This window comes from Limulus polyphemus, unplaced genomic scaffold, assembly GCF_000517525.1.
Source record: "Limulus polyphemus unplaced genomic scaffold, Limulus_polyphemus-2.1.2 Scaffold144, whole genome shotgun sequence".
In the NCBI taxonomy this organism is placed as follows: Eukaryota; Metazoa; Arthropoda; class Merostomata; order Xiphosura; family Limulidae; genus Limulus; species Limulus polyphemus.
Window position 1 is genome coordinate 926,747 of NW_013665754.1, and position 15,286 is coordinate 942,032.

The 15,286-nt window shown below is 34.1% G+C and overlaps 1 protein-coding gene across 8 annotated transcripts in view; it reads left to right on the plus strand.

Annotated features, from left to right (window-relative positions):
- The window catches only part of LOC106475102 (Bardet-Biedl syndrome 4 protein-like), a 66,570-nt gene that overhangs the window by 47,076 nt on the left and 4,208 nt on the right, over positions 1-15,286 (plus strand). For all 8 annotated transcript variants that reach the window (XM_022380313.1, XM_022380317.1, XM_022380325.1 and 5 more), the window contains 4 exons: positions 1,995-2,049; positions 11,511-11,732; positions 12,315-12,486; positions 13,220-13,289. In XM_022380313.1, the coding sequence (XP_022236021.1) occupies positions 1,995-2,049; positions 11,511-11,732; positions 12,315-12,486; positions 13,220-13,289 (519 nt within the window). The remainder of the gene's footprint in view (positions 1-1,994; positions 2,050-11,510; positions 11,733-12,314; positions 12,487-13,219; positions 13,290-15,286) is intronic.

The window sequence follows — 15,286 nt, forward strand, 5'->3', positions numbered from 1 at the left end:
TTGGTGGTCAAACTGGTAGCTACACTTATAGCATTGATGAGAATTTTACAGCAAATATTCATTCATTAGTTAGCTTGGCCACATATTTTGTTTTACCCACCATCATGCCCCAAGTTGAACTAAAAATGTGGCCTAGCTAACTAATAAATGAATATTTGCTGTAAAATTCTCATCAATGCTATAAGTGTAGCTACCAGTTTGACCACCAATTTTGATTTCATTCCTTTAATTCATATGCTCAATCCTTTTTTGGCTACACATTTTTTCACACCAAAGGTGTTGGTGATTAGATATTGTGACTTTTTGTTAATACACACCAACAAACCACAAGTAAGAAAGTGACACTAGATAGTAACTAACATTGGTTTATGATTGCAATTCTATTATTTGGAACAGACCTATACTTTACAGAACCAACCAGATTCTTTAAAATATATGGTGGTTGTTCTTCCTTTCGAAAGCAGTGTTAATAACTTCTTTTATAGTAATGCCACGGAATCTAAATTAACAGTTTCTTGTCATCACCCGAATGAACTTGGTACAGCCATATCAAGCATCATTATTTATGGTAATTGCTTAAGCTAATATCACATAATGCTAAACATTCTTTAATTAGGAGAATTTCATAAAATTTAGCAAACTTGTGCTTAAAAGTTGGCAATGAATAATGAATAATAACTGTCCACCCATATGATTCTTTTGAAAACTTGAGCTAGAAACTGCTAATCTAGTTTGCTTGGCCTAAACAATACTTATGTATCTGTATGTGCTTTGACCCTATAGTTTTGTTGCTCCAAATCAGACATTTTTAATCTGAATGATGAAAATCTAAAGATGGTTCACTTGTACTCTTAGGTGAAGCTGTAGTAAACATTTTGAACCCATAACTCGTTAGACTTTTTGTGTAGGTTTCATAAAAATTTTGGTCATAATCGAGTGTTTTTTGTTGAATAACTTTGCACATGTGGCTTATATTTAGACCAAATTTGACACCTAATTGTAGGTTCTAAAGATCTATCAGTGCAACAAATTTGAAAAAAATCTCCAAAAGTTAAGAATGTTTTTCTATCAAATAAAGTTTTCATGCTTTTGCTGATAAAGAAAAAAAAGGAAGACATTCAAACAAAATTGGAGATTTTATATCTCGTGTATTTCTTAATGGATTGCCTTGAAATTTGGTATGTGAAGTAAGGGTCCAGTAGAGCACATCCACTGAAAATATGTGATAGTTTGGATTACCACAGCCTGAGCTATAGAAAATTGCTAAACTATCACTCCTGTTAATAACACACAGTGTGTCCTGCAGGTTGTTTTGGCTGCTCGACACACTACAGTGTGTCTTAATATGATTCCATTGCAAGCTAGAATTGTTTGCAAGTTATTTAGATTAAATTTTTTGCTTTCTCGCTATACCAAAAAAAAACTTTTTTAGTCATTCCGGTTTCACCAGCTGTTTATTTTTATTTCTTGTTTCCATATTGATATTCAGGTTTTCATTTGTAGGACCTGCTTCTTAAAATGTGCTATATTTAATTGGTTGGTACCTCACTGGTTGAAAGCACTAAGCTGATATTCCCCCAGTGGCTCAGAAGTAAGTCTGAAGTCTTATAATGCCAAAAACTGGGTTTCAATATCTGTGGTGGGCATAGCACAGATAGCTCATTGTGTAGCTTTGCATTTAACAACAAACAAAGTTGATGTAGATATTTAATGTGTTAGGCTTAATGGTGTTTTAAAAGTATTGCTAGGTCCAGTTTATAGATGGTAACTTATGTATTAGCTTTTTAATAATTTCGTAATTATTTTTATTTTATTTATTAAGTAATTTTTTGGTATCTAGTATCATTCCATTATCTGTGAACAGTTACTTTCATAAAGTTTTCCATAATTATGACATCTCTTTTAGCATAGACAGTTTGTTATTCACATAAAACAGATAAAAGTGCTTATCATCCAAAAACACTTGATAAAAAAAAAAGTTTTCTTTATTCCAGGTTGTCTCCAGAAAACCCAACACTTAATACAAAACTTGGGCTTCTGTATATGCAGGTAAACAGATATGCTTTTGTAAGCTGTTGCTTTTTTCCTCCTTGAAAGGAATCACAGTCCTTTTTTAACATGTGTATTTTGTAATAAGAAATTGTTTATGTAGAATATAAAAATGAAAAAATGCTATTTAATGTTTTTTATTGTTAAAAGTGTGTTTTCATGAAATTTTTGTGGAAAAGAGCACATGTTTCATGTGGGTTCATGTAAATTCCTAGAAACCTTGAAAGTACTTGAAATTGTCTTTTTTAAAATCAAGGCTTTGAAAACCTTAAAAAATTTACATTTTACACCTGAAATCTTGGAAGTGTTCTTGAAAATGGTAACTTGTAGTGAAAATGGACAACTGATAAATAACCAACCATTTCATGTATGAAAATATTCTCTATTTATCATTATACAGTGATTTATAAAATTTTAGTCTATAAATAACCCATGCATGCTTATATCACTTAAATGATGATTGTTAAATTGGTGATCAAGATATTGCCTGAAATACAAGCTTTTAGAAAATATTTTTGTGCCAAATAATTTTCAAGTTAAGGAAGCTCAGGGTTATAAGATATGACATTCTTGAACTTTAGGCTTTGAAATAATTAGACATTTTAATCATCCACCATAGAAATTTAGTTAAAATCAAGGACTATTAACTATAGTAATGTATAGTGTGAAGCTGAACTTTCTAGTAACAAAATATATATAAAAGCTGACTGTCTGATCATCCTTTCTAATAGTGATGTGTGAAAACTAAGATGAAAGAAAGTTCAGTTGTACAACCAGTGTTAAGTAGGCACAACAGAAATTCAATGGTACCAGTTTTTATTTTTCTATTATTAGTTTTATTTAGGGTTTTTTCAGGTGTTTAAAACCTGGAAAGTCATGAAAAATGCATAATTATATATACATGCCTGAAATTCCCAGAAAAGGTGTAATTTATATTCCTTATGGAAAAGTCATGGAAAATAATTTTAACCATTTTCATACCAAACTATCACTTCACGTTTGGCAGTGCTTGGACATGTTCCTTTGTTTGTTTCAAGTTTCATGTTCAACTTTAGTATACTCGCAAAGTGATTTTCATTTAACTTACTTCCAAGTTTATTAAGACTGTTTCTTCACTCTAAATTTAATCCCAGTTTATTACAGTTGCTTTACTATTAATAATTTCAACTTTGGTTGACTCTTCTTGATTCTGAATTCTGAAGTTCATGCTACCACTTCAGGGGTCACACCTGCTACTATCGCTATTTCACCGGACTTGGGTGTGGGTGACCTGGTGGGAGATTTATCAGCATTTATTCACAGGGACCTTGAATTTTACATGGATCAACCTCTATCTCTGGACCTTGCCCCTCTTCCTTCCAAACATGCTGAGCCTGTTCAGGCTGATGAGGACTTGGATCACCTGTTTCCATCTCCTGATTCTCACGCCCCTCTTGAGTAGTCAGTTAGGCCTACTATGGTCTTTTTGGATTTTGTTTTTCAGGTATGTGATGTTCTATCCCTTGTCCTTATTTCCTTTTCCTATGAACCGCATCCTTCCTTCCTACATGACCAATAATTTCCCCCCTCCTCAGATATTTGGATACATGCTGACCAATTTGCCTCACAATTTAGTGATGGGATTAGCAATATGGCACCTATTACAGTTTCATGTTATTCTCCTTCCCAACCCTTACCTGTCTTTCCTTCTCTAGGTGCCTCATCTCATCATTTTCTTTGGTGATACATGTCATGTTGCCAACAGTATCGGTGACTATCCGGTAGGTTCTGGTCTAATGGTAGCTCAACTTCCCTATTTTCTTCATCAGTGGCATCCTTTTGTCTAAAATCATTGGATTCTTCAAGTTTTATCAAAAGGATTTGGGATCCTGTTTCTTTTCCCATCTCTCATGTCCCCTATACCAGCATCTATTGGAAGTGGTTCAGGACCTACTATCTCAGCAGACCATCATACTTGTTCTACATACTTCACCAGGTTTATATTCCAGACTCTTTGTTGTTCACAAGAAAACTGAGGACTGGAGGACTGTCGTTGACCTGTCCAGCCTCAATCGATTCGTTCATCTGCTTCATTTTACCATGGAGTCATTTCTCACCCTGAGGTGGGTGTTTTCTCAGGGCTTATGGATGACCAAAATGGATGTTGCCAATGCTTATCTACATATCTCTATCTCAACATGCTCTTGTCCACATCTTCAGTTTCTCCATCACAGGGTGGTTTACCAATTTTGTGCCCTAGCCTTTGGGCTTGCTTCTGCCTCTTATGTTTTCTGTCAGGTTGTTATAGCTTTTGCTCACCATATTTATGCTCTGGGGCTGCAATTCCACCATTATATGGATGACTGGCTTCTTCTGGCTCATTCCAAACTGGAGTCGGCCAGCCATACTTGTCAGCTCCTTCACTTGCTCAGGTGGGCTGGTTAATCACATTTGAAAAGTCCATCCTCTGTACTACTCAATATCTTGCCCATTTAGGTGTCCTTTCTGACACTCATCTCAGTCAGATCCAACCTTCTCCTCTATGACTTCTTTCCATGGAATTGTTAATTTGCCACACCCTTTCAGCTCCCTTACTTTCTGTTTGTGAGGTTCTGTTTCTTTTGGAGATGTGGTCTTCAATGATGTCACTGTTCCCCCTTGGTTGTGTACATATGCGATCCCTTCAGTGGGTTCTTCACAATCAATGGAACCTTGCTCGGGAACCCTTACCAGCTCCCATTACCATTCCTCATACCCTGTTGGATGATCTGTTTTGGTGGTTGGACAAGGCCCATATGTAGGCTGGATTTGCATCTGTTCATGGATGCGTCCCTTCAGGGCTGGGGTGCATGGGTCAATCACCAAGAGGCTTTGGATTATTGGTCTGTTGATGAGCAGTCTTTGCATATCAATGTCCTCTAGCTTCTCACGGTCCGTTGGGTTTTGAATCACCTCCTTCATCTTGCCAGACATTGTCTGGTGATGATTCATCCCAACAATTCTACAGTGGTAGCACATATCAATCACCAAGGGTGCACCTGGTCAAAATATTTGTTTTTGTACATTAGATCTCCTATATTGGGCCCACATACACCAAATTAATCTCATTGTGTGTCACATTCTGGGTGCTTTCAATCTTGTAGCAGATCATCTTTCCCGCCCCAACAAAATTTATCTTACAGAGTGGTCTTTAGATCCCCTCGTATTCCAGGAACTTTGCAATCTACAGTCCTCACTGACAAATTACCCCTCTTTTGGTTCCCTGTACATCATCCTTGGGCTCTGGCAGTTGATGCCTTCAGCTAGGATTGGTCCCACAAATTCCTTTATATTTATCGTCCTACCCGATTACTTCATTGGGTGGTCTCTCTCATCCATACCACTCCGCGTCGAGTCCTTCTGATCGCTTGCTATTGGCCAGCTACACCGTTGTTTCCATGATTACACCAACTGCAACTTTTCCCTCCAGTACACCTTCCCTTGTCTCCCTCCCTTTTTCGCCAATCTCGATCACCGGTCCTACATCCAGCCATTCATGTCCTTCATCTTCATGCCTAGCTTTTATCCGATACTTGGTGAGGAGATCAGTGGCTTGAGTGGCTTTCCTTTTGGCTCATTCCATTACATTCTTCTTCAGTGGAGATGTATCAGTGCAAATGGAAGGTGTTCCATAGTTGGTCCGCTACTTGGGGATTCCCTGCTGACCGACCTACTGTGGCTCGTGTGGCTGAGTTTCTCACATGGCTTTTCGACCAGGGGTCTTAGGTCTCAGGCTGACTTATCCCATACCTTTTGTTTTTCCTGATACCATTATATAAGGTCATTGTCATGAAAACTACATTTTGAAATTAGGTTGCTACTCTGTAGCTGTAAATGTATCAGTATCATATGTTTCAGTAATTTGTGATACTATGCTATTATTCTAGTTAAAACAAGAAACTCCACAAAGGATAAAAAAAATTGTAGTCTTTATTTTAATGCATAGTCTGTTTAATTTGTTTTAGATTTTTTGTGTGGTTTATTTGTACTATGCTGCTTTCAAAAGTCCAAATTTTCTCGACCTGGAAACTTTTGAGAAAGTCATGGAATTTCCTGTAATGGAAAGTGTACAAACCTTGTTTATTTTAACCAAAAGTTTGTAACCAAACAGCTTGTATTTGAAATCGTTGTGGTGGTTTAAAATTTTGTTTAAATTAGTTGTTAATACTGTTTATATAAATATAATACCCCATAGGGAAAATTCAAAATCCAAAATCATTTTGTTTATTTAATACTGTGTTATTTTTATTTATCAGAATTATAATAAACATGTAAATGTGTGTTCAGTATTTATTCACATACAGTGCTTCTGGTTATGATGTGGGTTTTGAGGGAGGCATGGTGACCCACATTATAAGATCTCCTGCAGTATAAACCAAGGAAATGATTGTATTACCCAATACAGTATGTACATACAACTTTTTAAATTTTATTTAATTGCTACAAACAACAAAAATTGTATTGGCATCAGTATGTAGTAAGTACATGGAAATTATTTGGTTGAGTTATTTCTTTAAAAAGTCAGTAATTTTTTGTTTTTTACTAGAGATAATTTTTTGTGCGAGATAAGTTTTTTCAGAGATGCTAACTGCAAAAGTTTCACTGGCTCAACATCCTTGTGCCTCTAACCACATTATCACAGTTTCTTAGCCACTTAGTGCCATCCATCAGTGGCACAAAACTTGCCTTCTAGTTTTAGGTCATGGAAAAATTTCTCGGTATTCAATTTCAGAGCAGGTCCTGACATTGGTGAATATAAACTACGTTTCTGAATGAACCATGTGTATAAAAAGTCACCTACTGTCTTGTTCTTGCACAGTCTTGTCTTCTTCCTTTCCAGTCGTGGAGTTTCATCCAAATTGTCAAAAAAGACATGTAGCCTTTTTTTCCTTTTGCTGTGCATTTACATGTCGTACCATCTGAGATACCCAACTCTCTTTTAATTTGTGCTTTTGAAACCCCACTTTTTTACTCTTTCAATAATTGTTAGTTTTCTTTAATGGTGTACAACTTTCTCTTATTTATGTTCACCATACCCATAATAATAATAAAAAAATACAAGAGAATTCAACATTTGTAAGCCTCTCACAGTAATCCAATAATCACAAGACTAAAGACTGAACTAGAGTGGAGAAAGACATAAAGTGGGAGGTTCCTTGCTGGGCGAGTCCAATGTAGAATGTAGGGGGAGAAAGAATGACCCATGGTATATCTGAATCCACAGAATGAGCAATGGTGTTATAACTGGGGAGCACTGTGCTACTATCTAGGCTTACAATTTATGTATAAGATGTTGCATAATGTAATGTCAGTCTGCAAAGCTCTGTTCCTCAACTGTTTTAGAAACACCTTGCTGATTATATCATATTTTAATAAAATATGTCTGCTAAAATATAGTCTGATTGTATACAGAGTTGATATATAGCTACTTATGTTTTTTACTGTTAATGTAGTGTTATGGTAAACTTATTTATTGAGTGTTCACATACAGTTGTTCTTGCCATGTAGCAATAAATATTACCTTCCTCTGCTAATGTAACATGAAAAAAGTATGAATTGAAGTCTATATGTTCTCAAAAGAGAAGTCACAATATAGTATATTTATGTAATTGAAGATTGTTACAAACACTGTAACAAAATAAAGTACATATGCATCATTAGTTTTCCACTCCTAACATTTTAGTATATTTAGCCTGTAGCGATAATAAATAATTCAATGTGAATTTTTCCTATAAGAGATCTACATGTATGTATATATACATTAACACATTTTTACATATGGGAATTGCTCTATCTCATATTTTCTTAACTCGCAAATTACTGAATTTTGTTATACTCTTCTACATCATTACATAGACTAATTTTATATTTTTGCCTGTTACAACAATCATTATAATAAATTAATAAAAGAAAGGAATGAAATCACTCAGTAATTATTAACAGTAATTGTAAAATTTATGGCATATTTATTTACATTGTTTTATGTGATTCATATGTTGTTATGAACATCATAACCAACAAAGTCAAGGACCCACAAGCAATTTGATGCATTAATAGTTTTAGAAAAAAAGAGCTTTTAAAATGTCTATGGGGTACTCTTCAATAACTCTAGGCTTATTTTACTCTATCAGCCTAAACTTCCCATTTTGTACTGTAACATTCATACAATAAAAATAGAAATGAAAGGGAAACTTAAAAAGAGTGCCTCTAATCTTACCTCTTCTCACAAAAAACTTTCTCAACTTGTACTGCTCTCTACTGCCACAAATATTTGCTTGCCACTAGCCTTGCTACTCCCACTTATTACTGCATACTATCATGCAAATGATTATGCAGCAATCCTCCATCAATAGAAGTGTGACACCTCTCCTATCGTAACTTGTGCCCTCTCTAATCATGCACATGTTAATCACTTCTTGATTGGCAGTCCTACTGATTAGATGTGTTTTTCATTCGTGGTTTAATTAACCTATCCACGCATTTTTACTTTTGTGAATTTCTACTTCAGCTAATTTATTTATTAGGTTTTCGTTCTGTTTCTTGGAGTGTTATGATTTATTTTATTTTATCTTCTCTTTCAATTTTGGAAGTTATGCACTCACAGTTTAGGGTGGTCACAACTACGACTGCTGTTACAGCGGAAGCAGAATTACTTCCCAAGTCCAATTGGTTGACACTACATTTCTTGGCCCATGAAGTGACAGCTCTGGTGTGTTGGCAGTTGACCACTTCCATGCTACAATAAGAACACACTGATGATTGTCCTAACAAGTTTTTCTGTTATCTTTTAGTTTGGAATTTGGACAGCCTTTCTCTCCCTTCCTGAATATGCCTTATGGTTATGTGTCATTATTCAGGTATGTTATGTTCTCCTTTGCTTCGTTGGGGCTGTTCGAGGTTATATGGCACGTACTGCTCCCTTCCATTGTTCTTGAGTCCATTTGTTTTTTTCAGTGAAATCCTTACCTCTCCCATGGAGGCCTGTCCTCCTGAATGTGCACAATACCACTCAGTTTGAGAGTAGGGTGGTGGTATTCTGCAGGTGTCAATGGTGTGACACTCTTCGTACCATGCACCAGATGTACAATTCCAGATGCTTCTAGGTGTTGGATGTAGCACTCTGTCACATATATATATATTGCAGTTTGCCCCTCTGTCTGAGACACTCTCCTTCCTACTATCCTCTGGCTGTCAGTTCCTGGGAATCAGGTGTCAGTTGTAGACGGTCCAGCCATGTAAGTCCTCACATGTCTTTGACTGGTACCCTCCTTCTACTGTGGACTGGATGATAAGTTCCCAATGCTGCCAGGTTTTGGACTGGAGATGCAACCCCAAACTTGTGGTCTCTTATCCTACTATGTGCTGAATGTCGGTTCTCTGGGTTTTTGTGTTGGTTGTAGATGGACAAGACACATAACTTCCCACTTGTATAAGGCTGGGTACCCTCCTCCTACCACAGATTGGATGAAAAACTTTCCATTGCTGTCAGGTTTTGGACAGTAGATGAACACCCACCTGGGCTCTCCTCCATCCTACCATCTGACAGATGTCAGTTCCCAGTGGATCTGGTGTTGGTTGTGTTGAAGATGCGGAGACAGATTCTTGGTACAGGAGCTCCTCTTCCTTGCTGGTACCCATTTTTGAGGTGAAATGTAGAGGATCCTCTCCCTACCACAGACCTGATGTACAATTCCAGGTGCTGCAAGGTGTTGGTTGAGATCAACCTCCAATTTACGATTTGTTGTGCCCTAGCCACTCTATACCAGGGGGTCCCATTATTTTTGTATTTTTTATGGGAGCCCTCCAACTTCTTGCCCTTTACATTTTGGTGACACATTATTATAGGGTGGAGAGTATACCTGGCTCAGAAGTGGTGTGGTCTTCCACTGGTGTTTTGTTTTTAATACCTCATCACACCTCATGGTCTTCCTTTGAGTGCTTTGAGGCCATCTTTTCACCAGCCCTCCACCAGTTGAATGTGGGATGCTAGCTTTTTGTGAGAAATTGTATCGGAAGTTAACATTTTCCTAAACTGAAAATGTATTTCCGATAGATACTTACCTTCTCTCACATTTCCCACCCATCCTCCCCATTTTCGGAGTGATTTGTTTGGTTAGTTATGACCAATCTCAAAGTGATTAACATGTGCATGATTACAGAGTGTGCTAGTTATGATATGGGTTGTGGCGAGCAAAAATCTATGTCTATTGAGGGCAATACAAGTCGAGAAAGGTTTTTATGAGGGAGGTAAGTATCTGTTGGAAATACATTTTCAGTTTAGGAAAATGTTAACATTTATAACTCAGTTCATCTGGTTTTTGCCAGAAGCTGTCTGTTTCTTCTATGACTTAAGATAACTGCAAGATTGCACAATAACAGTGTTTTATAAATAGGTATCAATATGGCCGTTGTTTTTCAGTAAAAAAGCATGAAAAAGAAAGGAGGAAATTACAAGGGATATACATGTACTAACTGATAAATAACTTTTGTATTATATAGTTAATATTTGACATCTGGCCAGTTTATCAGAATTCTTCATTATATCGGTACATCTGAAATTAATATTGATTTTGGTATTAGGTGAAAAAAGTATTTATTGTCCCAGTTCCATGAAATCTTATTGTTGGTCCTCAAAGTGTTATAAAAAAGTCCTTGAATTTCTTATTTTGTTCAGCGAATAAACTTTGATATATTTTTATATCTATTTTACAGGGTGCATATGCATCCTTAAAAGTCCTTGAAATTGAGAATGGAATTTCAAGGGCTTGAAAAAGGGCCTTTTTTTTGCAAAAGTACTTGAAAATATGATAATAGCAGAATATATCGATATATCTGACTTTAAAGCATGTTGTGGAGTTGAGTGCAATAAGTAAAGTTTTTCATTTCTTTTTAGTCTACATTCATATGTTTAACAAATAAATATGAATTTTATTAAATTTCAGTGGAATCTGAATGATTTTGATGTAGGTTTAAGCTTCCAAAAAGTGTTTGAAAAATATTCTGAAAGTGCTTAGAAAGTCCTTGAAATTGATATGAGCAATTCAATATGAACCATACTTTTAGCTACAAAACTAGAACTCATTTCAATTTTGTAAATGTAGTTTTAAAATTATTCTTCATGAACTTTAAAATTAATTATAAACTGTTTAAAGAGTGTAAAAGGATTGATATATTTCAGTATTTGTTGTGGAATTCAGCTTTAGCTTTGTTATCTGTAAAAGACTTAAAACCAACAGCAACTTAAGAAATAAGGTCTTTTATGGATATGGTTTATCAAAATTGAATATATTAAAAGAATTTTTAGACTTTTAACATTTTTCAAAACTTAACAGAGTTATATGATTTAGTAGCCCAAGAAGTATTTTATTTTCATTGCTAAGTAAGTGAGGTTGACACCAGATGCATATAAATAATTTTTTCTTTGTACTTTTATGATTTTTCAGTGTGGAATGCATCAGAAGGCTTTTGAAAAGTTGGGAACTGCATTAGCTTTTGATTCCTACTGTGTGCCAGCAATCTTAGCAGCTGGAAGTATCATGCAGACACACGGCGATTATGATGTAGCTTTGTCTAAGTATCGTGTTGCTGCATCTGTTACACCCAAAAGTCCATCTTTGTGGAACAATATAGGAATGTGTTTTTTTGGAAAAAAGAAATATGTAGCAGTAAGTTTTCGTGTTAGAAGTTGTATATAAATACTCTGTTTACAATTAAGTAATAGTAATATCAGGATAAAACTTGCATAACCCAAGCCTAAGTTCTTGTAGTATGATAATGTTAATATGATTTAAAATTTAAGGTAAACTTGTTATAGAATTTATATGAAACCATTATGTGAGTTTTATGAAAAATTTTCACTCATAATCTTTTCAATAATTTTTTCTGAACTATAATAGAAAAAACGTGTATAGATGTTAAAATTCACAAATATATATTAATCCAAAGTTTTATTCCCAGTAAAACTTTGGATTTTAATGTGTATGTCTTTGTAATATCATACTATACTAATCATGTGACTAATCACATACATATTAAACTAGTGATTTCTGATGTACAGAATCACATAAGGTGCTATATGTTTATGTATTATAGTTTTATAAAATGATCCCTGGTAATTGATTGGTTTTTACATATATATATTGTACTGATTTTGCATGAAGTAGTACACAGACACACACACAAACACTTGTATATGTATATATATACATGAAAGTATACAACTGTAATGCAGTTTAGGATATTTGTAGGCCATCAGTTGTCTGAAGAGAGCCAACTATCTAGCACCATTTGATTGGCGAATCCTTCAAAACCTGGGATTAGTTCATCTTACCATGCAACAGTATGCTTCAGCTTTCCACTTCTTGAGTGCTGCTATTAATGTTAACCCACGGTCAGGAACTCTCTTTATGCTACTGGCATGTAAGAACACAGCTTTTCTATTATTTTGTTGATATATGTAGAATTATGTTGTGACTAATAATTTAATGTTTATCTATTATAACAAACACAATGTAAATTACATTTATTTTTGTAAATAGAGCACATGAATATAAGGAATTTTAGAATTTTGTTCTTAATAATTGATGTCTGCATCTTGGATTTGTTTTTTAAACATATTTTCATATTCAGTTGAACCTATAATGAAATTTTTTACTGCCTCAATATTTAAGTAACTTTATAGTCTAAAATGTATTGCATTCTGGGGCATAATGTGGCCTTGTTGTTAAGGGTGCCAAAATTTTACTCTGAACTTTTATGGCTATTTCCGTTCATTGCAAAAATGTGTTTCACAGCTTAGGATCATGTGTACTATAAGAGTGATGGTCAAGTCCCACTATATATTAGGATATTTGTAGGCCATAGGCCTTATATTCAGACAAGTAGCCCAAGAGTTGGTGATAGGTGGTGTTGACTAGCTGCCTTTCTAGTCTATCACTGCTAAATTAGGGATAGCCATTACGTAGCTTTGTGTGAAATTCAAACCAAACTGTTATGTTTTTTATATATAATTTACTTGTAAACAGTATTTTGTACATGAATTGATCTACATGAAAGTGTCTGTTTCTTACACTCTTTAGAATATGCAGACTTTCTGATCTCAGATTTTTCCTTATGAATTATTTTATTGTTATTATATTGTTTTAATTTCCAGTGGCACTAAAGAATTTAAAAGACCCAGACAATGCTCGTCAGGCTTTTGATCAAGCTATACAGTTAGATAAGTAAGTGTATGTGTGTAAGTTAAGTAAAATTACTAAGGTCTAACATTTGCAATAAGAATTTGTTTCTTCACAGCAAGAAGATTATTTTTTTTACTGAAATGGAAATATTCATTATCTTTTGTGATTTACCTGTATCTTTCTGTCCACATCCAGTTTACTAAAAGAATGCCATTTTAATTTATTTAATTAATTTTCTTATTTTCTTTATTTACAATTACATAGTACTTTTCTCTTCGAAACAAACTTTTTTGCCATTATTTGTAATGATATCTAATACAACTTAAACATCTTAAGAAAATTTTGCAACACCTATGAAAATATATTCATTTGTAAAAAGAATGAAAATAATTTCAGGTATGTAGTGACTTACTGTTTTAAGTACAGAGTTGCATGATATTCACATTAGAAATGTAAGTTTTTCTTAATTGAGTACATTATTTTTCAAATGTAATCATTCAGACAGTTGATTTATGTCTTAAATTTAAAATAGTTGAATCTTATTTATTTGACTGAAATTTTTTTGTTGTGTCAGTGAATTTGACTTGACAAAAAATTTAATTTTGTTTGGAAAGAACAAAACCCATGCATTTTAGTGAATGCGTACAAAACTTAAAGTACATTGTTTAACACTTACTCTAATACACACAATTTATTAGATTGAAGATTATTTTTTGTAAATATCATATATATAAAACTATAGTGGTTCATAATAGGGTTTGCCTCAATGGCTAAGGCTGCTGAGATATTCATAATAGCAAAATAGTTGATTTTCCAATTGTTAGACAAAATTCAGCCATTTGTTCTTCATATTACTATTTATATTATTCTTGTTTCATAAGCCTACAGAAAAAACTGCTATAAATATTTTATTCAAACCTACTTAAAAACTCCTGCACAGGTCATAAGACTATTTTTATGTTGATTTGTGAAAGAGAAGGAGAGATTTATCATTTTTTTCATCGAAGCCACTAAAGTACCGAAGCCTACATAAAAAAACAGCTAGATATACTACACCAAAATCTATGCACAGCTACTAAACAAACTCCTGTAAAAGTTGTAGGACCATTTTAAAGTTGATTTTTGAAATGAAAAATTTGCACCCTCTAAAGTTCTTCTTTGCTATAAACATAAGCTCTTCAAGCATCACAGAAATTTAGAAGCCATTTATACACTATTATAATAGTCATAAGTGCTATGTTTGTACTAGTTGAAAATGGTTTGTTTTATTAGAGTAAACAGTGTGTATATTTATAACAGTGTCTCCAGCCTTATTATTATTGGTTATGGTTTTACAAGACGCTACAGAAAAAAGGCTACAAATATTTTACCAAAACCTGGACAGTAGTAATGAATGCAGTATTAAGAACGTTGTAGGGTAGTTTTAAAATTAATTTAAGCACTTTAATTATTTTCACCATGAAGAATTTCTATAAGTCCTTCAATTTCTGCCATTGAAAAAATCTGGTTTTATTAATACACATTAACTGGAAAATAATTTATGCAATTTATAATGCATTAATTGGAAACTGCACCATTGAGGATTCATCATTTCTCGAGTTTGTTGTTGTACTTTGTCTCTACGTGGTTTTCTGTGACTATTTCAGTGAGTTTTGTAACAGTAGTCAATTACCTTAGTAGATTTCTCTACTCTTGTGAGTGGTGATGTATTCTACTGACTTTTGTACTTTGCTTGTTAAATGCATGTTTACATAAAACCTCCTAGCTCAGTAAATAATGATTGGATGGAAAAACAAAAAAGCCAGTGCAGCAGTAAACTGTTGAAAAACATGTAACATTCAATTGAATGCATATGCACATATGAAGCTTAAATTTATTTTGCATAAATGGTCATAAAAAACTTAAGAAACAAGATAATTAAAAATTGTTAATTTATAAAGTGAAATAAGGATCATAAAAAAAGTACAGAAACAAGTTGAATCAAAATGCAAAGATTATATTTTCAAGCCTACAAGTAGGACTCTTTAAAAAAAGTAAAC